The sequence below is a fragment of the Tyto alba genome, unplaced genomic scaffold, assembly GCF_018691265.1.
Source record: "Tyto alba isolate M040663 unplaced genomic scaffold, T.alba_DEE_v4.0 Super-Scaffold_20000042, whole genome shotgun sequence".
In the NCBI taxonomy this organism is placed as follows: Eukaryota; Metazoa; Chordata; class Aves; order Strigiformes; family Tytonidae; genus Tyto; species Tyto alba.
Window position 1 is genome coordinate 8,874,494 of NW_024881293.1, and position 22,995 is coordinate 8,897,488.

Below are 22,995 nucleotides of genomic sequence, written 5' to 3' on the forward strand. Positions count from 1 at the left end.
CAACAGGAATGGGGCCGAGCCCCGATCTGTCAAAAAACCCCTTGGGATCAACCACTGTGGTTTGCTTGTGTTCAAAGGAAACTGTCTAGTTAAAGCTAATGTAATGAAAACAAACCCACAGGTGCCAGCAGGGCATGTGAACGCCCTACAAAGATTTCGGGGACTGTCAGAAGGGTATTCTGGGCTGAGGGGTTGCGTGGCTCCCACCCACGCTCCCTCCCTGGAAACACAGGGAACAGAAAACCCCAACCTGTGCCACCACCTCACCCTGCCCAGCTCCTGGTTTCCCGCACCCCACTTAAACCCTCAACGCAGCCGCCTCGTTACACCTCCGTCCCCTGCACCAAAGCCGCCGGCATTAACCGAAGCCACCAGCTCCGTCACGGCAGGGACACAGGGCTCTGCAGAGCATTCTGCCATGTACCTCAACACCACTAAAAAGGGACAAATTCTCACCCTGGTTTACCCAAACCAGTGCTGTCAGAGGGTTTATCCACCAGCCACGCAGGCAGTGCCGCAGAGCAGCAGCCGTGGGTGTCCAGGTCCCTCCCGAAGGAGCCCGGGACAAAAAACACGTTTCCTAATGGAAAAGTCTTTTTTCAGCTTTTCTTTTCTCGCCAGCCCTGCAGCTTTCGGGGTGCAGCTGTGGCACAGCTGTGCACTTTGGGGGAGCAGGCAGCACCTCACCAGTTCAGCTCAAAAGTTCCTGTGTCGGTGTCCCCTGGCCGCCAACACATCGTTTACCAGCAGCCGTGAACTCCTGGTGCTCGAGCTGCCGCCCCTGCCGCGGCCGAGGATACAGCACCAGCTCATTCATAAGCCTCAAGAAAGAGTGTTGTAGAAAAACGTAATGAAAATTATTCAGCTAATCTACTTTAATAACCCGACTTAGGGGCCTCTCTGTGCTGCAGACAGTATAATCATTTTTAAAATATTAGCTGTCATTTCCGATCAGTCCTAGGGAGGCAGAGGAACTCGGCACACAACTTCATCGGGGCTACTAATTCACCAGCCTCAGACCCGTAACGAGAAGCGGCTCGGTGCTCATGGGGGCACAACTCTCCCAGGGGGGGTGGGCTGCCCAGTGGGCTCTGACCCACCACAGCGAGGGGCAGGGACCCCCCCTCACAGGAGACCCCTCGCTTTGCCTGCCTCAGCTCCCTTCTTTCCCCACCTCTCTGGCTTTTTTCCCCCTCCAGACACTGAACCAAACACCGGCCAGCGCGAGTGAGCGGCGATAGCTGGGCTGGGAACGGGAGGAGCCTTTCAGCACCCACCTGGGAGGGGGCCGCTCTCCCTCGGCCCCGGAGCTGTCAGCTCACACCTTCATTTTCCCCCGCCATTCCCCTCCAGGATGCTCTGGGGAATTGGGGGTGTCACAGGGGACCCCCAGCGCTCCCCCCCGCAGCACTCGCCTCCGCAGTGTGGGGACGCTGAGGGTTCCCACCTCCCCCGGAAGCAAACACAGCCACATGCTGCCAGTTCTGTGCAGCAAATTTAATTCATCAAGGATGAGTAAAAAAGTACCGAAAAATCCCAGAAAACTGCTTCAGTGTGTACAAAACTCACTGCAGGATATAAAATACCTTAAAAATATTCCACAGAATCAGATCTGCAAACTTTTCAAGTTAAAAAAAGATTCCAACGTGCCTAAAATACAGTAATGCTTAACAAAAATAAAGACATCCTACGGGCGTGATGCGCAGTAACAAATACATCCGCTCTCCTCGGTTTGTGCAGACGGAGCCATGTGGCACCATGGGCACTCACGGCGATGCCCGGGGGCCCAACGGGCAGCAAGGGGCCCCGGCTCGGAGAGGTGACCCCGAGGGGACCGGGCTCAGAGCCTGCCATCGTGGAGCCGTGGGCTTTGCCATGGCGGGCGGGCAGCCTCACTGGTAGATGACCTTCACGCAGAAGGTTTCCTCGTTCTTGTCCTCGTGGTCGTTGATGTGAATCAGGATCTCCTCCTCGCCCACGCCCTGGCTCGGGGAGAAGCGCAAGCCGATGGTGTAAACCTCCCCGCCGGCGACCTGCAGGATGATGGGCGGGAGGAAGGAGACCTGCAGAACCCGGCCAGGACCCGCTCAACCCACCCAGCTCCCACCCAGCATCGCTCCATGCATGGTCCGGAGGAATGGGGACGTACCTTGAAGGAATCCTCCTTGAACTGCAGGAGGTCGGGCCGGTTGGTGCACAAGAAGTAGAGCCTGGGCGAGGGGTAGGGGTTGGTGTAGGTGATGCGCTTGTTGCAGCCTCTCCCGCCTCCCGCGGGCAGCGAGATCTCGAACGCCTGCGGGTCGAGCACAAGCCGTGGCAGAGGCGGCCTGGGGGAACAACGGGGGCCCCCCCCAAAGTGGCAGCAGAGAATTGCCTCCTGCACAGACGCACTGTGGGGCGATTCGGGGGCACGTCGCCGCCTCCTGCACCTGACATTTGATCTCTGCCTGCACGTACAAAGAAACCTCCTTCGAGCACCAGCATCCTCCTCACGCTGCCGCTGGCACCAGCGCGGTCACTGAAGTAATTACGAGCCCAAACGACAAAGAGCCAGGGAGCAGCTGGGACCCGGCAGCTCATTCTCCAGATAATTAACAGACATCCACGGGGAGAGCCACGGTGCTCGCTCAGGTGGCACTGGAGGCTGGCCGGCACTTGGCAGGACCCTGGGGCAGCAGTTTAAATGCCAATCTGAACTTCGCCCAGTACCCAGGGTTTCAGGAAAACGTTTTTAAAAGGGACGCATTAGCTGGGAAATCTATCTTTGAGGCAAGGCTTCTGCCAGCACAGTGCTAATAGAAAGCAGCATGCTGTAGCTTTAATTTCACAGCCAGGGATACTTCGGCGTTGACACTCCTCAGCATGGGACAGCCTTCAAAACAGCCTGAACAACGTTTTCCCCGTGGTCTTCAGTGAGATTACTCGAGCACTCGAAGGCTAAATGCATGCTCAGGGTGGCCAGCGCCAAAAAACCCGTAGATGTAAAGAGAGGAAGAAGCAGGAGACAGCCCCGGGTTATTGGCCGGACTGTCAGCACCGGCCCAGCGCCGTCACCGCGTACCTTGGAGATGAGGGGCTGCCGGCAGGCCAGGCAGAGCAGCCAGGAGGACAGCAGCTGGTGGGACTCCACATCCACCAAGTTGAGGTAGATGAACCTGCTGCCAGCCCGCCGAGGCCTCACGCCCACATACAGGTCCTGGATGCCGTTGGCAGGGAGGAGGAAGGCGCCGTCCGGATCCACCTGTGGGAACCGACAGCGGGAGCTGCAGCCACCCGCCGGGACCTCCGCGACGTCCAGCCGGGGGCGTGGGCTGCACCAAATTGCCCTTAAAACCCCGTGCACCTATGCCACCGCTGCCGAATCCCACCCCATGAACGCACTGGGGCCGGCTTCGTGTCAGGAAGGCTACAAGCACCCAGGGAGAGCCAGGGACTCCCTCCCCATGCAGGCTTTGCCTGGGGAGACTTTTCCTTTTGTTTACGGGACAGTGATGGAGTTTTTCTGCCTTTTATTATTCACATTCGCAATTATGGCTGAACAAACTCTAAAGAAATTGTTAGTCTTCAGACGGTCTCATTAACACAGATAATTTGCCCTCTGGGGTTTTGTGCCAATGATCCTACACGTGACAGCTCTAATCAAAAGATAATTATTGCAAACACTTTACGGCAGTAAACTGTCTGTAATTCCGAGGGGGCTGCCCTTCCCTTTCCGGAGGGGATTTCACCCGGCTGGTCCAGGCCAGCCCCCCGCTCGCCAGCCCCACGCTGGGGCTTACCTCCAGCTCCTGGGGGTGGGAGGTGAAGGCGCGCACCCTCCGCGGGGCCGGGGTGCCCCGCAGCAGCAGCGAGAGGCGGGCAAGCTGCCCGGCCGTGCAGCTGATGTCCAGGCGCTGCAGCGAGTGCAGGTAGAACTGCCAGATCTGGACGGGCGCCGCCAGCCAGGCATCCCTGTGGCACAGACAGACGGACGGGGCTCACCGACGGCTTCTTCTAAGGAGCCCAGCCCAGTCCCACCCGGCCCCAAAGCAGGGGCTGGTGCACAGGCAGCCCGCCTGGCTCAGAAGGCATCAGCGTGCACCCTGGGGATGCTCTGGCCAGGGATTACTTAAAGAGAATGACGTAAAACCCCAAGCTGCAAACGTTTTGGGAAGCCTCCTGCCCAGCTTTCTGCTGCTCAGCGAAGCCAGCCGGGCTCAGGGAGCCACGAGCAAGGAGAGGGTGGCACGAGCTCCCCTCCTGCCCTGCCACAGGCCCGGGGCTAGTGCTTCTCACTTTTTGGGGGGTCCTGCTACTTACGTATAAATAGCAACAAAGAACTTCTTGATCTGCGGGCTTGGTCCTCCGGCTACTTTTAAGAAGATGTCCTGCGGCTCCCCAGGTCCCTGTGTGCAGAAATCAGAGCATCGTTCCAACAGTTAACCTCAAGATCACACCAGCTAATGAGGACTCCAGGGTTTCCTTCCCATTAACAGAAAAACCCACCACCAACCCACTTAACGAAAGCAGATGCTTTCAGCATCTAGATAAACTATGTTATTAAGTTATTATACAGCTTGGCTGAGCTCTTCCAGTATTTTTAATTACAAAAGAGGATACAAATGACTATCGCATTCCAGGTCTGCATCTGTAATCAAATTTTGGCAAATTTTCCCCAAGTTTTCTAACAAGCCATAATCCAATTACCACACTGATGCATTTCTACAATGGTGATTAGCAACTACCCTTCGTCACCATTTGCACATATGTGCCCAAGTTTATTTTTCCTTTCTACCTCCCCCAGCTGCGGGGCAAGCCCGGGATGCTAAGCCAGGAGGGACACGGAGTGATGCACGGACACAGTAAGTGCAACGCTCAGCTTCGACCGCAAAAACGATGCGGCTCCTTTTAATTGGGAATAAAGGGCAATTCCCCCTTCAGCACTGCCAGCGTTTCATTACCACGGGCTGATAAATGGGGACGCTCCGTGGGTGCAAGGCATTTCTCTGCCGGCGAAAACAACCCACAGCAGGGGGACACAAAGGACAGAGAGATGCCAAAGCATAACCGGTACCATGGTTTTGGTTTCGCAAATGATGTCAGGGTCACTGCAGCGAACAAACATCTCGGGCTCCCCTCCCGGCATCCCCACTGGCGCGCCTGCAGAGGAGAGAGACCAACATGAAACTGTACGCAGCATTCGCTGCCCTGCGCCCCGCACAGCCACAGACAGAATCTCTTATGCCGGGCTACCAGCATCGCACGGTGCAAGGAATTAAACACACAGTTAACGCAGGCAAGAAGGTGAGGAGCGAGCAGGGAGCCCGAGGCTGTGAAAGGGCGAGGAAGCAGAGGTGGGCTCTCAGGTGCTGGCCACAGCTCCAGGCAGGTCCCTAGGAACCATGGATGGCGACTAACGAGGAAGAGCCCGAGCCCCCACCGGGCACGCCGCGGGCTCACCGGGGAGCGTGTGCCAGGGGGGCAGCCGAATGGTTTTCTTCAGGAAGGTGAGCTCCGGGTGGTAGAAGCGGAAGGTCTGGTCCACCACGTGGGGCTGCGGCTCCACCTTCACCCGCAGGAGCGCGATGGGCTTTCCCCGGCTCACCTGGAAGGAGACCTGCCCGGGGGGTTTTGCCAGTGATGCTTCTCCTCCCGCGCAGCCCCTCGAGTGGTGGTTTCACCCGGTTCCCTCACCTGGATGTGCTTTGTCTGCCCAGCCCCACTCTTCCCCAGGGAGCAGGCGGCTGCGTCGGCCCCGGCACCCAGCCCCGCCGGCCCCTGTGGGGTGTGAGAGTGGGTTGTGTCGGGACGCAGCATTGCGGCGGCTGCACGGTGGTCCCCGTGCTGGTACCACCCTGCCCCGCATGGGCAAACCCGGCCAAGGGAAGCGCTTCCCACCAGGAACAGCTCGAAACGAGGGCCTGCGCCTACCTGCACCGCAACGACTGCGGGGTCTGCCAAGAAGGTCTGGTATTTGAAGGGGATGCGGACGGTCTCATTGGGGCGCAGGTAGACCTGAGGCCTGCGGTCGTCACGGAGGTGGAACATGTCCTCCTCCACCGGCGTAACGTTCTTGGTCAGCTCCTTGAAGTGGCGCCATTCCCTCGGGTCCAGTATGACACTGGGTGAGCGAGCAGCAGAGGTGCTGGTGAGGACTGGTCGGGAGCCAGTGCCACCCTGTCGCCTCCCCACACACACAGGGGACACCCCGCTTCGGCCCCCACCTGAGCTCAGGGTGGTCGATCTCAATGGTCACGGTGTGCTGGACGCCGTAGGGGTTCCTCAGGGTGAACTCAAAGAACTCGGCCGTCCCCAGCACGGCGTGCACGGTGTGGGTGGCGGTGATGGCCTGGCTGAGCATCCGGGAGATGCTCTCGCCCTTGATGTGCTCCCGGTAGGCATCGATGATCTGCAGGTCCTGCGCGTGCCGGCTGCGCTGCTCCTGCCAGCCCTACGGGGAGGGGACCGTAAGCCCGGAGCCACCGTGGCACCCCTGGCCCCCCGCTGCCCCTCTCCTCACCGAGAGCTGAGCCGTCCTCCCGCCGCCGGCGTCTTCCTGCTGCCGCACCAGCGCCATGCGCCGCAGCTTGCGCCGGCGGGCGGCCGTGGCCTCGCCAGGGGCGGCCGGGGGGGTCGGCCTGGCCTCAGGCCGGCGGCTGCGCAGCGCGGCCGCCAGCTCGCCGTCCACCTCCACCAGCCTCCGCGCCCGCGACACCCGCCCGCCTGCGGGCACAGAGCACCGTGGCACCGACCACCCCCGGGCTCCGCGGTGGTGCGGGGCTGGGGAGCGCCGGAGCGGGCAGCCACCCCGCAGCTGGGGGCAAAGCGCCGGCACCACGGCGGCAGAGACCCTGCTGCCAAACCCGGCCCGTGCCAGGGGACCAGCCCGGCGGGACTCACCGCCGGCAGCGTTCAGGGACATCCAGCTGCCAGCCGAGATGCTGACAGCACCATCCGGCGCGGGCACGATGCGGGAGCGGGACGGCAGCGAGGACGGCAGCTGCCCCGGGGCATCCTTGCATGAGTGACCTGCCACGAGCAGAGACAGGGGTGAGCGGAAACCATCCATTTTTCACCGTTACAAAACTCTACTGCAAATTTTTATCCTCGCTGCAGCTCTTTACAAACAATTTTTAAAAAGCGGGAGCAAACATCTCGTTGCTGACGACGCTCCGCGAGCCCCATGGTGCTCACTCTGGAGCCTGTTGCTGTTACCACCACCAAGCCGCCTGCCCAGGGCCAGAGCAGCATCCCATGCACGGTGCTGGCCCCAGCGAGTCACCACCAAGCCCCTCGCCAGCTCCAGTTCTCATTTCTGGGTTCTCCACACTCGGGCTGCGGTGCTGCCACCGGCACGGCCACGCTCCCGCTAAGGTTACACTAAGTGGGGCCGGACAAGGCTCTAAACCAGGCTACAAATCCCATCCCATCCTTCAGGCAAGGGCACCAAGCTTTTCAATACTGATTTTAATAGCACTACTTTGAAATTTAAAAAGAAAAGAGGACAGGGGAAAAATAAAAAAACAAAACAAAAAAAAAAAATCCAAGGGTGGCTGCTGTCCTGGTGCAGCATCCCTGCTTCCTCTCCCCCTTCTTTTTCAGGGTGAGTTAAACCTCTCCCTGGGTTGTGGATCTCAGATTCTCCTTCTCAGGAGCTTATCGTCCCTTTGCAGGCAAAGTATGAAAATGACGATTTAAGATACCTTAAAATGGAGCTAATCTTTCTTCTGAAGATAAGATTTTAAAACCTGGAGTCACTGCACATTTATAGGAGAGAGAATGAAATATATAAAATAAAAGCAGCCAGCAGATTCCGGGAAGAACAACGTCCTTACAAGTGTGGTTTTTGGTGGTGCACAGCCCTGGGTGTTTCTCCCGCAGCCCCATGCTGTTTGCCAGCACCTAACCTGCCCGGCACTGGCCCCGCACCCCCGTCCCCGCAGCCGAGAGCCGCACGCCCAGGGGCTGGCACTGGGCCGGGAGCTCTGACCGGCACTGGAGGTCCCCGGCAAGGGACACGTGCCATGGGACACCGGTGCCGGCTCCCCAAACCTTTGGGCCGTGCAAGCAGCAGGTTCTTACCGACGTTGGCCAGGCAGAGGTGGAGGCGGCCCCTCACTGCCACGCGGACACCGAGGGGCCGCAGGGCGCCGTGCCGCAGTGCCTCCCGGCCCAGCACCGTCACGTCTGGCTCGTACTCGGTCGTGGCCACCTCAAGCTCGTGGTGGGTCCTGACGGCTGCCCGGCCCTGGCGCAGCAGGGGCTGGGGACAAGGCGAGGGATAACGAGTTACCGGGGAGTCCGGTCTGGTGGGGTAGGGGGTCAGGATGTCTCTGGATGTCCTAGGTCTGGGGGGGAGTTAGCCCTAGAATCCTGCAGGAGTTCCAGGGAAGTGTAAGAAAGTTAACGTTTTGCCATCACTTTCGAGGAGAAGATGACAAATCCTGTGATGAGGGGCTCGTCAGGCTGACATCTGCCTCGGCTACACATCAGGGCTGACAGCAGCTCAGCTACTAAAGGTGTGAGGGTAATGCAACAGCATCTCAACACGGGACCAAAGGAAAAGCCCGGCTTGTCCTTAACACTCCTGCACACTAAGGCCAGCGTCTCCTTCACCCTTAGCAGTCCCCAGGGCTTAAGGGGAAAGACCTCTGGTTTAACTGATACCTCCAGTTTAAGGGCAGCGGATCCAACAAGGAGCAGGGAGTCTCCATCCCAGACGTCAATCTGGAGGCTGTGCTTGGCCAGGTACCGCACAAACCAGCGCTGCTCCCCGGGCCGCAGGAAAGCCGGATCCACCATGTACTTCAGCTGCAAGCCCGGCGGCCCTGCGAGACACGCAGCATCGTCCTGGAAATGGAGCTTCTGCAGGCACCGGGACACTCCTCTGCTCCGGGGAAGCCTGCCTGCTCACACACCCACTCTCCTCCACTTAATGAACCCATTGGTCAATTAGTAAGGTCCAAGGCCCCCCAGGACTGGCACTCTCCCACAGAAACACTTGCTCTGTACAGATCCCCCCCTCCCATTTCCATTAACAGCTCCACATGGAGAAGGAGCTTCATCAGCCACGAGTGCCTGGTGTCTCTTGGGACCAGAATTCAATAAGACACAAAAGGAAACAAAGAAGAGCACCCAGCCAGGAGGATCAGAGCCGCTCACCCCGGGCGCCGTGCTCTCACACGTCGCCTTTCTTTTCCAAGGTGCTCAGCCGCAGCGGGAGCCAGCAGCCTCAGCGTGCAAATCGCACCACCTACGCTTACTGGGGTTTTACTTCAAATGTTGGACGTTTTGAACATTTTTCAAGATGTGCCACACAAACTAGCAGAGGTTTGCTATTAAAGCGGACACCAGCCCATTCCTCAGCCCGGAGGCAAGCCCAATTCTCACTGATGGAAGAGGAACAGCCATCAAGGATGATAAAACCAGAGCTTACCGGTGCCGAGGGTCCCATCCTTGTTCACCTGGACAAGGAGCTGTGCTGGCACAGCCGGCCCGGCCGCCAGCCCATCCGTGCTGACCAGCTCCAGCCGCGGCGTGGTGACTGGTGGGAAACGGTAGAACTGGAAGGTGAGAAAGATGGTCCTCGGCCACGTCCCCTCCGCGCCACCCCGGGCATCCCTTGAGGGAGAGAGAAGGGTTTGGATTTGCTCATGGCACGGCACTGCCTCCCCATCACGAGCTCCTCGTGCGTTTGGCACGCGCCGACAGGCAGAAGAACAAGAGAAGATCGGCAGCATCACAAGTATTTGGACTTCTCTGAAGACAGCGGGCATATGGTTTGCTTTGGCTTTACAAAAAGCTTCATAATTCCAGCTGTCTCCCGCCATATGCTGCGATGGAGGAGCCCAGCAAAGGCGGCGTTTTACCTTCACACAGCACACCGCCATCCACAGAAAAAAACACAAGTGGGGCCTTACCCAGCCAAAGCCACCCCCACAGGCGCCAACTTTCTCAGCTCCGTATGCATTTATGGAGAAACCCTGCATTAACTCACTTTTACACCACAATGTAGCTAATGGATACAATAAAAAAAATTGGACTATGATTTAAGAGTGCTTGGAAAGGACAAGAGCATCATTGCAAAATCCTCCAGAGCTTTGTCTCCAGGACGGGCGCTGGAGAAAGCAGCACCTTTGCAAGGACTTCTCTCACTCAAAGAGGGAAGGGGGTTGGGGGGGATTTTAGGAAAGGGCTCTCCCCCCCCCAACCCCCAGGAGGCCCCTGGGATCTGCCCACAGAAGGCACCACGAGGAGCTGCCGTCCCACCTGCCGAAAGCCAGGAACTGCAGGATTATTTCGTTGCCTTGCAGAAGGTCGGCCTCCTCCAGCTGTAGGCTGAAACTCCCCGGGTCCGCCGGCTCCGAGATTTCCACCGGCTCCTGGTTGCGGTCCAGGATCTCTGGGAAGCCAGCGGCGTGCAGGCGTGCCAGGGAGGCGCGGGAGAGCAGCGTGCGGGAACTGACGGAGAAACAGGGGGTGAGGCGCACGGAAGCGGGCGCGGGGGACCCCGGCGGGCCGGGTGAGGGGGGCCCAGGACCCCAGCAGGACGGGCAAGGGGGGCATCACCTGCCTGCCTGCAGCCCCACGGCAGCGAGGGGCACCTGCAGCGGGGTGAAGGGCAGCGCCTGCAGCCGGTCGCTGGCACAGGGCTCCGAGTCTGGCGAGCCAAGAGCGGCCTCCAGGTGTGTGATCCCCCCCTCTTGCCTAGAGCCGCGCAGCACCGGGGGCTGCCCACACAGCTGGGACACCGATAGCTGGGGGGAGAGAGGCAAGAGTGAGCCCCCTGAGGTGGGGGAGCTGCCCCCCTTGCTAACACAGCCCGGCTGCCCCCCTGGATTCGCACCTCTGCTTTCTATTTAGCTGCTGCGCTTTCCCCGGCAAGGGGAGGGATGGGGAAATGCAGCAGGAAGATCAAACCGCTTAATGCGGTCTTACGAAGCATTTCATTTCATCAAAAATATTTGTGTGCATTGATCCCTGCATCAAGATATAAAAAAAAAAGGCATAAAGAGGGATCTCGGTATTCATAGCTCTCCTTAAATCCCAGTAGCTCCGCACAAAGAAACCGTGCGTCACTGTCAGCACATACCAGGGACAATATTCCCCAGCAAATCTGGGCTGTCAAAAACCAGAACTGCCCTTACAAATACATCTGGACTGTGAAAAGATCTTGGGGAATCTTGCCCAGAACGTTACAGGCAGGCCCCGCTCTGCTCCCCTGGAGCGGGTGGATCTAAGCAGGATGCTCGGTGCCTCCCGGCCACAGCAGCCAGGAAAAGCGGTGGAGGAGGGGACCGGGAGCATGTCCTCGACACAGGGGCCATCCCCCGGGACCGCCACTGCCCGCGCCACTTACCCCCGGTCCCTGCGGGGAAGCTGCCGTTCGCAGCGGGGCCGCCGGACCTGCCAAAAGGGACGGGAGAGATGCTGCAGCAGAGCCGTGGCCCCCAGGCTGCACCCTCCACCACTGAGCCCCCCCCAACCCTTTTAAATTTTGGGGTTGAAACCAGCTCAGTGAGGTAGCTTACCATCACTTAACCATTTATTTGACTTATTTTTCCAATAAGAGTGTTGCCTGGGGGGGTAGCATAGCACATCTCCAGATCCATCCGTTATTTTGCCAGGAATTAGGCTAACTCTGCCACGAAAGGCAGCTCCTCCCTCCCCAGACAGTGCCGCGGCACCCTCCGGCCATGCAGCGCTGCCTAAGTGCGATGCTTAATGAGACGTGAAAGTTTTAGGATACTTAAGGTTTTCATCGCCCCTCCGTTATTTCTTGTCACTTCCTTCATCTGTTTGTGCATTCGTGCCCCGAAACGGGGCGAGCTTTATCATGTTTATATTTGGCTGCTCGGCTTGCGTGCCGGCACAGCTGAGCTCACGGGTCCTTCGCAGCAGACCAGGGGCACAGATGTTCTGTCTCTGCCTCCACGTGATGCTGAGACCTTATTTTGCTTTCACCACCACGTATACTCCAGCTATTTCATGCAGACTGCTGTGCAAAGGAAACCACCCTGTCTCCCTTACATCTAAAATACTGTTTTCTTTCCATTAGGAAGGCTTTGGCCAGCATTAAGGAGGGGATGGACAGATCCATCAGCACCACCGGCAGCTGAGCTGACAGAAGATGCACTTGGCGTCCCCTGGCCAAAAGGGCCAGATGGTGACATGTTTTCCAAACAGAGCTATACAAAAAGTTAACACCAAACACTTTTTGGCAGCTTGGGGTGCAGGCTGGCTCTCGTGCGTGGCCGCTCACCTCACAGCATGGCTCCAGGACCATCGCTGCACTTCCCGAGCAATCCCTGGTGCCACCAGCCCCCCGGGGCGATGCAGCTCATCCCTTAAAATCACCCTGCCAGGGCCTCTCCCCTCGCCGGGCACGCTGCCCACACTCCAGCATGCTCCCTGCAAGCCGGAGCACGCCAGCCCCATGCTGGGCTGGAAGCTCACCATCAGCACAGGCTCACTTCTCCCTTCACCCCACTGCAACTCCCTCGAGGTCCTGCCCGCCGGCAGCCCAACAGCCAGCAAAACCTCCCAAGCAGCGCCAGGGAGGTACCAGCAGTGATGCAGCCACGTCGCAGAGAGCCTAACCCCGCGCACCCCCAGATCCCTGCCCTTCACCCCAACGCTTTCTGCTCTAAAGCCCCTTCCAGCTGCAAACGTGGCTGCTCGCCGGCAGAAAGCCAGCACTTGCTGCAGCAAAGCCATGGTGCCACTGCCATCTCGTGGAAGGCAAAGCAGTGCCAGAGCCGGTGCGAGAACGGGCGTCCACCACACCGGGCATCACCCCGACCCGCCGGCTGGCAGCTCCCAGCTCGCCAGAGGAGCTGGATAAGCTCGTAAAAGGTATTTAAACACCTTCAGGTATCTGGAGCACCACACCAAGACCTATATAGGAACTGGAGCAGGAGCGATGCTGCAGGGGAAAGGGAAGTTTGTTTCCCACCGATCACAAAACGGTTGGATTAGAAACAAGGATTTCCAGGAGCCCGGGGCATTGACTCAACTCTGCGCCCAAGCCCAAGCCTACAGCAGTTTTCTTTCCACCTCTGACACACACAGCAGACGGGCACCGGAACCCCAACTACCCAGCACTCCTGCTGCACAGACAGACAGACGCACACGTGCACACACACGTACACGGCCTGGTTTTCCCCAGCAAGGCACTGGCACAGCCCAGGCACAATGACCAAACATGTGCTGCTATCACACTCCCTAAGCAGCAGCGCGACAAGATTTTTTTTTTTTTTCCCCCTCAGCCTATAACTGACACCTCTCCTGTCCTCACCCCTGGAGGGATTCTGCATGCAGGGAGACAAGCAGCAGCACTGGCAGAGAGCACTGCGCTGCTGGTGCAGCCGGCGCTGAGCTCGGGAGCCCGAACACCCTCAGAGTGACCCAAAACAGGAGCGGGCTGATGCCACGCTGGAAATCCCCAGGGATTTTGCACGTGGTTCAGCGCTACTATCAGTGCGGAATTCTGCAAAGTTAAAAAGCGAGAGCTGAATTCAACTCGATGGAAACTTGGTTCACTCTGGTAATTCATAAACTAGCTCACTGAAACGCCGCGAAGTTGTGGTTTTTCTCCTGAGCAGACACCAGTGCCACACTCTATATTTTAAATGTCAGCGATCTGGAAAACACTCACTCAGCAATGGCGTGGGAGGCTTCTCCGACTCGTCTCTGTCCTTACGTAGGATCTCCGCAGCAGTTACAAAATGTTCTTCTGAATCAGTGGAAACATGGAATTGGACAGTCCCAGACTCCACATGCTTCCCCTGAAATTGGAAATGCAATACTTTTAGACAGCGTGCTACACACAGCCTCCCTCATACCTCCAAGAGGTGATTCCCTTGCCCTGCAGCCAGAGAAACGGTGGAGCAAGCCAGAGGCAGAGCTAGCAAGGGGTTGTACTTTCATAAGCTGATAAAATACCTCTGTCCTTGCAGAGACAAACACTCACGCACCTGCCAACTCCACCCAGTATAAGATTTCACTGAGCAAGTTCTGGAGATGCTCATCCATCCCTCCATCCCTCCCCGTGGCAGGGCGCAGCCCGTGCAGCTTAGCACCGTGGCCGCAGTTTGGCCACCCCCCGTGATTCCCCAGCCCTAATGTCCTTCTGCTGATGAATACTCTGCAGTGATGTCTTTATCTTTCCCACGTGTGCCACTCAGTATAAGCCAGCTCAGGTCGCAGTAGCCTCCAAGAAGGATCACAATAACCGCGCTGACCAGCGGCACAGCAGCTCATCCTGCACGTCTGCACTAACCAAATCACGTGGCACCAGAGGGCCTGGGGGGCTGTCACCCAAACCTCCCCGCACCTCCTCATTCACTCTCAGCTTTGCAGAGCTTCCCACCGCCCGGCACTTAAACAGGCTTTGGCAAAGACAAAACAGCGAGCCTGCCCAGGCACCGGCAGCATCCCCGTGTATCGGCAAGCCCTTACCTGGCGGGAGCTCCTGCTGCTCGGTGGGGTCTGGTAGACCAGGGCCTGGCAGGGGCCACGGCGGGCACCGCCGCGCAGGGGCAGGACCACGTCCCCCTCGCTGACGCCCGGGCCGGGGCTCCAGACGGCCCAGCGCACCGAGCGCACGTCGGCCATCTCGCCACGGGCGCTGCCGGGCAGGGCCTGGGGGGAGCAGGGGGGAACGGGGTGAGCATCAGGGCACCCCAGCCTTGCCGACGGGATGGGGGAGCGGCTGCCGCTGAGCAGACGTAGGGACTCACTTCCCGTGTTGCAGAAACCGCTCCCCTTCAACCCATTCCAGAGACATGCCGCTTTCCAGCGCCTTATTTCTCTTTTGCACCCATTTTCCCCCCACACCTTTCTGCTCCCACCTCTTCACAAGCTCCGAGGAGCAGCAGGGGTGCTTCTCTGATGGAGAGGGACACACCAGTCCCAGGGAGAGGGCCTGGGATTGCGAGACCTCTCAGTGAAAGAGCACCGAGACACCTTGCAGAGTTTCAAGGTTTGCTTCTCTCCCCTCTGCCAGCAGCGCCGCAGGCAGAACCGGCACCTTCCTACGTGATTTCACCTCCTCGAGGCTGGCCACAAACCCGCAGCCAGAGCTCCGGGTCCTGCTGTCTCCCACCAAGCCCTGTACACCCATCCCACACAGCCACTCTTGGGGTTTTCTGGCATGGACCCGTTTACCCAGCCTGTCGCCGACATCCCTCCCCTTCCTGCAGGCAGCAGCCGCCCGTGCCCCAGGTAATTGCACCTCAGCCCTTCACCGAGTCACACAAGGCACTACACCTCTAGATTATGGACCAGCACAAGCTATAATGCTGACACAACGTAAAAACACAATATAATGCTTTTCAAAAATAACAGGGTGTTCATCCCTTGTATGTATTTAGCCACATAGGCTGAGACAAAGGCACCAGCACCCAGCCAAAGGGCTGTAACCCCTCACTCAAGCAGCTGCATTAAGGGATGTATGTTTGACCCCACAGCCCTGGCATAAAGGCTTTCACTTACCCAGGCGCGCACTCAGCCTCCCCTTAAACCAAAGAAGAGGTGCAGAAGCAAACTGAGAGGTCTCTACCGGCACCCACAATCACCTCGCAGCCTGCTAATTATGGCACGGGGGACAAGGTGATCAGCTCAGCAAGCGGCTTTGGGATTAACTGCTCTGCCCGAGGGCTGTGCTGCAGGAACTGGCCCCACCACCGCCCCAGCACCCAGCACACCCAGAGGGATCCGTGTCTGGAGCCCCAAACCTCTGCAGGCCCTTGGGTTTCAGCTTTGTAAAGGACTTGAACCCAACACAGAAATTCTGACAGCAAGGCTCAGCTTCTCCTTCCCCTCTCAATACAAATCCCTCCAGCCTGGTACCTGTGTCCCACTTTATAAATACTCAGTTCCCCCCCAGTTTTGTTCTGAACAGCTCTAACAAGAGAGGACAGTTGCTGCATTTTCAATGAGCATCTTAGCATGGTGATTAGGGCCTCCTAACAAACCCATGGCCATGGATTCAGCCATACTACGCGCTAATGGTTCCAACAGCAACAGGTGTCTGGAGGGGAGGACTGAACAGCTCACTAAGCTGGGTTTAACCTGCAAAAAGGTTAAACTGAAATACATGCAAACGATCGGCAAGTAGGTGTTAGTGAGCACGGACCCCTGCAGTCAATACAGAGACTTCTCTTGGCTTTAGGGTCCGGAGAACACCAGAAAAACCCAGCATTCAGAAAAAAATTAAAGAGCAGGACGGGTTAACTTCTTTTCAGCATAAATGTTAAATTCTAAAGAAAAGACTAAGTTAAAAAAGCTGAAATTTTCCAAATTAGCTGGCCAGAACACTATGGGACTGCTGCAGGCTACCCTTCTCCATATACATACACATGGCAGAGAAACGGAACCACGTGTAATTAAAATGATTCAGAGAGCCCATTGGCAGGATATTTTGCGCAGCGCTGCGGAAAGCACCAGGACACTCTGCGGGGCCGTTCATTGGGCAGCGCGGCCGTGCAACGAGAAGCCACTGCATCTTGGGGGTGCAGGACAGCAAAAGGGGGGCAGAGGATGGAGTTACTCAGCAGGGCTCACTCCCCCAGCAGCAGATCTCCGCTCTTTAATAAGGGCTGGAGACGAGGCGCACGTGTGCCCAGCCCTACCTGCCTGCCGGCTCTCCCCGAGCTGCAGAACACGTACTCCAGCTGGAAGCAGACCCCGAACGCCGGGTGAGGGACCATTTCGCTCAGGTGGATGCGGCTCCGCAGCACCAGGGCTTGACCCGCAGCCCTGTGCCGGGATGGAGAAGCGGCTGTCGGCAGCGCCCGAGGCAGGAGGGAAGGGGCAGTGGCAGCAGGCGTAGGGGGGGGGAGTCTCCCCCTTACCTGGCTCCAGCGCTGGGCACCCCCGGGCAGCTGCCCCGTGTCACCTCCGCCTCCGGCACCAGCACAGCCACCTGCGGTGCCTGGACGAAGCGCAGGCCGTTGTGGACACCGACGTGCAGCCGCCGCTCCCGAACCGCCACCCCAGCGCCGTCCGGCACGGCGTTCGCCTGCGACAGGCAAGTTTTCCAGCTGGGCGAGGAGGCACGGGGCGGCACAGCGTCCTCCCTCCCTGCATCACCCGCGGCCGGGAGAACGCAGGCAATTCGTCAGAAATGCAAAAAAATGGGACCCACCTCCCCAGCGGCTGATGGATATTAAAATCTTTTGTCTTTACGGCAGAGTTGGTGCAAAAGCAAGCAAAAGGCTTGCATAGCAAAAAAAAAAAAAAAAAAATTGGAGACTCCAAGCGAAACAAATACATGAGCACCATTTATCTGAACCTCTCCACTCTGCCCACAAACAGAGTGACGGCGTTACTGCTCGTGCACTGTGCTTTCCCCCGCCGTAACTGCACCGGCAGTACCTGAAGTAAGCGATCGCTGTTCAATAAGTCCAGCAGTTCTTCCTCAAATTCCTCCAAGGAAGGGTACAGCTGGACAGACAGCCTCTCCAGATAGCAGGTGACCGGCTTCATCAGCCGGGGTTTCTCTAGGCAGTCCCCTGAAAAGACAAAGCGGTGGCCACAGGTCATGGTGTGGCCAGGGGGGACGTTGCTGGGACCACGGGGGCACCCACAGCCGGACCCGAGCCAAAAGCAACACCGGGGAGAGGTCGTGGCCGTGCACAGGCTCCTGGCCACAGGGCCACCACCTTCAGGTGAGCGTGGGGTGTTTGCAGAGATGCCCAGCAAAATGTTCCGGCTTCACCCAGTTTCCCCAGCACACATAGGCCTCCAAGGCTCGGGAGAGACCTGGAAACACCCAACACCTTTGGTGTCAGTGGATGCAATCTGCGGGGCTACTGCAGCCACCACACTGCAGCGCTGGTGTGCCTGCCCAGCGAGCCGCTGGCTCTACCCTCTTCAGCTTCCGAGCGGTGGTCTCGGCAGCACCAGGGACTCGGCTGCTTTGGAGACCTCACTCAGCTTTAGCATTAAATTACAACCCCAAAATGGTTAGCAAAAGGGTTTTCCAGACAGTAAGCTGAAGAATAATTCAGCTGCAGAACCCAGAGTACTTTTTAGCCTGTGAATCTTCAGATCACATCATTTTAATTGCAGCAGCTCGAACAGCAAGGCGGCTACCCACAGGGAAAGATTAACGACGGCTGAGCGTGGAAAAGCCCGTCCCCCCAAACCTGCCAGACCCCCAGTGATCCTGAGCCCCGCCACTGAGGAGGATGACTCTAAACAAGCTGCGAGGGCTCCTCCTAAGACTCCACTGAATGACTGTAATTAAACCAACCACCACTTATCCCTAGCAGCTTCCCAGGAGCGAAGCAATTAACAGGAGAACAGACTGAACCCATTTTGACACCTCTCAGGCTGAATACGAATGCAAGGGCTGCAACCCCACCAGCCTGCGCGGGGGGAGATGCTCTTGCCAAGGGGCAGCGCTGCAGAGAACCCGCTGATGCTTCCAGAAACCCCATGCCAGCACCCTGCCCGCAGCCTCCCCGGGGACCCGCTGCCTTCAGCAGGAGCAGGGAAAGGGAATGAGCCCTTACCTGCATCTCCACGCGCTGGCAGCAAGCCGGGAACAGTCTGCAGCCCAGACACGAAAAGGTTTTCGGGAAGGAGGTGAAATATCGTCTCCAGGGGCTGGTGGGGCTTCAGGGTGTACTGCAGGTGGCTCTTCTCCATCACCATCAGGTATTTGTTCTCTGAAGAAAACATCCCGAAATGACCAAAACCATGGGAGACAGCTTCACGGAGCTGCTGTTAAAGAAATCGTTATCCACGAACGCATGCATTGGGAGCAAAGGAAAATCCAGGTTTGCCCAGCCAGGCTATTCCCGGCTGGCAGTAAGGCCCATGAGCTGAGCACTACCCGGGGACAGACCACGTATCACGTCAGCCGGGCACACACGGTACTCATCGGGGTGAGAGGCCGCCAAGAAAGGAGCGAGACACAACGTCTTGCTGCCGCTTACTTTCCACGGGGTCCTGGAAGCGTGGGTGCAGCAAGGCACGCGGCGTTCCATGGTACAGCTTCAGCCTGAAAGCAAAGAGCACACACACAGCGGTCAGTAAATCCACCCTGAAGCACATCTTCACCTTCCACAACGCCTCTGTTCAACAGGAAGAACCCGTCCTGCTCTGTACCCCTGGTACAAACCCTGTCCTGCAGGGAAAGGACAGGTATCACTGACAAACCCATCGCTGCTTCCACGGCAGTGAAGAATTCCAGGTGTCTAAATGCTCCAGGATCACCCTTACCCCCTCCAAAGCAGCTGGGCACACTGCCACCCCAATTCCCGGCGTGCCCCATCGCGCGGCAGTGGCGGGACCTACGCTCTGTCCTCAGCAGCCAGCTCTGTCGCCTCCGACCCGCTGCCGAAGAGGCGGATGAGTCCAAAGCCGCAGGAGAGATGCTGAGAGTCCCCATCCCCTTTCCCGGCCGTCGCCACCACTTCCACAACAGCGGCGATGCTGGGGTGCTTCAAGGAGGTGTGGAAGTAAACGGTCTGGGGAGGGGAAGGAGAGAGAAAGGGTATTTCCAAGCTGGCAGTGGCAGCTGCAGGCAGAGCAATGCCTGTTTCATTTGGACAGCCAGCGGCACAACCAGAATAGCCATGAAAACTTCCAGAGATCAGCTCACGGCAAGTGACCTCCGGCACCACTCAGAAACCTCAAACTCCTTAAATCTCAAACACCATTAACTTCCTTTTTTTTTTTTTTTTTTCTTCGTCTCTTTTTTTTGTTGCTAACACCCATTTTCCAGAGTAACTCGCAAGCTACACACCCTGCACAAGCGGGGCTTCAAGGTGCCCCTGACCTACAGCATTATAGCAAGTCCCACATGGGGAAAGCCAAAGGAGCTGGAAACCCTTTGGGGTGATAGGTGGCCTGGACCTGAGGGCAGGAGAGGAAGGGACACAGGTCACCTCCCCAGGACAGGATTTAAAGCTAGGTTAATCTTTCCATTAAAAACTCATTACAGCAGTGTCCCAGGAAAAACGTTTACTGTAATCACAGGCTGTCAGGAAGGGATAACAGAGAGAGACATTACCGCTTCAACCCAAGGAAATAAATCGTTATTCTATTATCTTTTATTGCAAAACGTTGAAATAATGACCGCTGGCTGCAGACCGATGCCTCACTTTGCAAGGACACCGAGAGCCCTTAAAGCGGATCCCTGATAAAACCAGGCTTGCTGTTCCTTTTGTGAACACTAACAACACTTCGCAGCAGCTCGCTCCTCTCCCCTCAGCCCTGGGAAGGGGATGATGCAGCACGGGGGGTCACCTTGACCCACCACACATGCAGACCCCATCCCCTGCCCCCACGCCTTCCTCCTCCGGTGCGGCTGGTGAACGTGCAGGCAGCGTGCGCAGGCAGAAGCCCCGCGTGGTGCAGGCAGGGGATGCCAGATCCCCCGAGGCAGCCAGCAGCTCCTCCAGCACAGGCAGCAGCGCCTTTCAGTATCATGTGCATCCATACCCAAACTCTTTGCAACACTAAGCTGCTGAACAGCACGAAGTTAAAACATCTCAGCGGTCGGCCACGCTGGCAGCCGGTCGCATCACGCCTGCAGACTGCCTCTCCTCTGCCCCAGCACTTCTGCCAGACCCCGAGCGCACTGCAGCACCCCGCAGCACGCTCTGCCGTAGCTTTTCTCCATCCCTCTTCCAAATAGCAAAGGGCAGCCAGCAATTAAAACACTCACGGAAGAAATGCACCCATTAATGCCCCTCACGTACCACTACCAATTTAAATAAAGGCGCACGGCTCTAATCAGTGCTGCATTTCATCTGCGGCACAGAGCACTGGAGGAGCTGGGAACAAGAGCTTAACTAGAAAACGTGACATTGTGGCTGTCTCCAACACTACAGGGCAGCAGGATCTCCCCAGTAAGGGTCACCCCAGTTTGCTGGTGCCCACAGGGGATGGAAGCATGGCTTTGGGCAGGTTGAGCTCCCAGGTAAGGAGAGGAAAGTGCTGCGCCGGAGGGCGGGCGGCTGCTCCTTCCCACTCGTGAAGAAACACTGCTCTCTGCCGCTGGCTCTGAACACAGCAGGCAGCACACAGCAGCTCCCACACCCCGGAGATAACCCAGGGCCTGACTTCCCCATTCCAATAAACTGCACATAAAAGTTTAATGCATGGGCAGTGTCTGGGGTGCTCCCTCGCAAAGGATCGGGACGCGCCAGAAGGATGAAGGGTTTGCTGCTGCTGCCTACGTGCAGAACAAACCGCCACGGACACGGCTGAGCAGCAGACAGACGGACAGACCACACGCACGCTTATGACTCGCTGCTTTAAAAGGCTCACGGCTACAGCGTGCTGCTCATGGGCTCCCAGAGCTCTGAGCTCCACTGCCACCAGTGCAGAGGAGGAAACCAGCATCAGAGAGCAGCTCTGGGCTGAACTGAAGCAGCGATGGCTTTTCCCTTCACACATTAAAACCGCCTCCTCAGCCTTGGCTCCTGCCACCTCCCCATGGGATCGTTGCCCCCCTCAGCTTCTCGCAGCCCCTTCCTGGGGGGCTGCCGGCGTTTTCCCAGACTCAGCCGCCCGCCCACAGCCCCCCAGCACCCTACCTCGTTGAAGGCCACCCTGGCCGGGCGTGGCGGGACGGTGTGGGCAGCTCGCCGGCCGCTCCTCCACGTCCTCCCGAAGAAGTGGTGGTAGGTGGCATCGAAAAGGGAGAGGCGCAGCTGGTACTCGGCTCCCTGCAAGGCATGACAGCACAGGAGGTGCCAGCCTCCGGGCCAGCTCAGGGACACGCCAGCTCAGCGGTCCCCAACGCTGCAGAAAACACACTTCAGTAAGAAGGGACAGATCATTCCCGTTTTCTACTAACGCCCAAATGAGGCACGCGGCCGCGTACAGCTTGGTGCCTTGCTGGACAGCCTGTCTAAAAGCAGAGCAAAAGCGGGGAAACGAAGTATTAAGCATATAATAAAGTGGTAGCAGACTTTTAAAGTGCCACCTGGAGATTTTAATTTAAAAACGCTTACCTAAATTAAAAATCAACAAAAATTAGATGAAAAATTAGTTAAGCGCTAGCTCAGATTTGCAGGTAAAAGCGCATGGGGTTGACACACAGCTCTGATGTGTGTTTCTGGGAGATTTATGGTTAGTTCCTCCCCCCCCAAAACAAATATCCTGGTTTTGAAAACCTCCAGTTCTGTGAGCTCTGGCCCACACGGGCAGCAGGTCCCTGCGGGACGGCCAGGCCCCGCTCTGCGGGGCCGAGTGCTCCCTACCTGGGCCAGGGCAGCCCCTTCCAGGTGCTTCAGGACACAGCGGAACGCCGTGGGGCGCGGCGGGCGGGCCCGGCTCCGCTGCCCGTGGGCGGGGAGGGCGCAGCTCTGCGCGAACACGCTCCCCCACTCGCTCATCTCCGTCCCCGCGGCGAGGGCGAGCGCCGGGCTGGAAAGGACGGAGGGAAGCGCAGGCTGCGGGAGCGCGCACCGAGCCGCGACCCCCCCACACACACCACCCGAGGGGCAAACCCCATGGGCGGTCGCGGGGCGGGGGGGACGCGCAGCATCCACGCAGCGACACGCCGGCCTTGCACACGCGTATGTGCACACACACACAGAGCCCCACAGACGTTCGTGCGTGTATGCCCCGACGGCCACCAATACACACGCACGCGTGTACAAGCGGCAGCCCACTCGCTGTTGGCGCACACGGGGCCACGGGTGCGCGTCCCGCGGCGCCGTGGGCAGGCAGGGACGGGCCGCTGCCCGCGCCAGGATGCGTGTGGGTGGCCCACGCCGCGGGGGGAAGCGGCGGGCACGCAGGGCCGACGCAGAGCCAGGGGTGTCCGGGCCGAGCGGCAGGACCCGCCGCCCAGCACCACCGCCGCATCCGACCCTCCCCGCGCACTCACCGCGCCCCAACGCCATCTTCTCGGGCCAGACCAACCTCGCGCCGGGCCGGGGGGGTGGCGGGACACACACACACATACAGACACAGACGCGCCGCCGCCGCTCCCCGCCCCGCTGTCCGCGCTCCCGCGCTCCCCCGCGCCGGCGGGCACCGGAGAGG

The 22,995-nt window shown here is 58.4% G+C and overlaps 1 protein-coding gene across 1 annotated transcript; it reads right to left on the minus strand.

Annotated features, from left to right (window-relative positions):
• Positions 1 to 1,476: 1,476 nt before the first annotated feature.
• On the minus strand, positions 1,477 to 22,922 carry NPHP4 (nephrocystin 4). The gene is made up of 29 exons (XM_042794826.1): positions 22,838 to 22,922; positions 22,206 to 22,371; positions 21,537 to 21,668; positions 19,288 to 19,460; positions 18,927 to 18,991; positions 18,501 to 18,656; positions 17,359 to 17,495; positions 16,836 to 17,002; positions 16,614 to 16,740; positions 14,440 to 14,622; positions 13,637 to 13,766; positions 11,339 to 11,385; positions 10,549 to 10,736; positions 10,249 to 10,440; positions 9,416 to 9,600; positions 8,647 to 8,807; positions 8,062 to 8,242; positions 6,880 to 7,008; positions 6,500 to 6,702; positions 6,204 to 6,430; positions 5,911 to 6,100; positions 5,674 to 5,757; positions 5,440 to 5,596; positions 5,054 to 5,139; positions 4,300 to 4,385; positions 3,780 to 3,951; positions 3,062 to 3,241; positions 2,150 to 2,293; positions 1,477 to 2,033 (listed from the first exon to the last, which is right to left on the minus strand). The coding sequence occupies exons 2-29, from the start codon at positions 22,338 to 22,340 to the stop codon at positions 1,893 to 1,895; spliced, it is 4,158 nt and encodes a 1,385-aa protein (XP_042650760.1). The 5' UTR covers positions 22,341 to 22,371; positions 22,838 to 22,922; the 3' UTR covers positions 1,477 to 1,892.
• Positions 22,923 to 22,995: the final 73 nt, after the last annotated feature.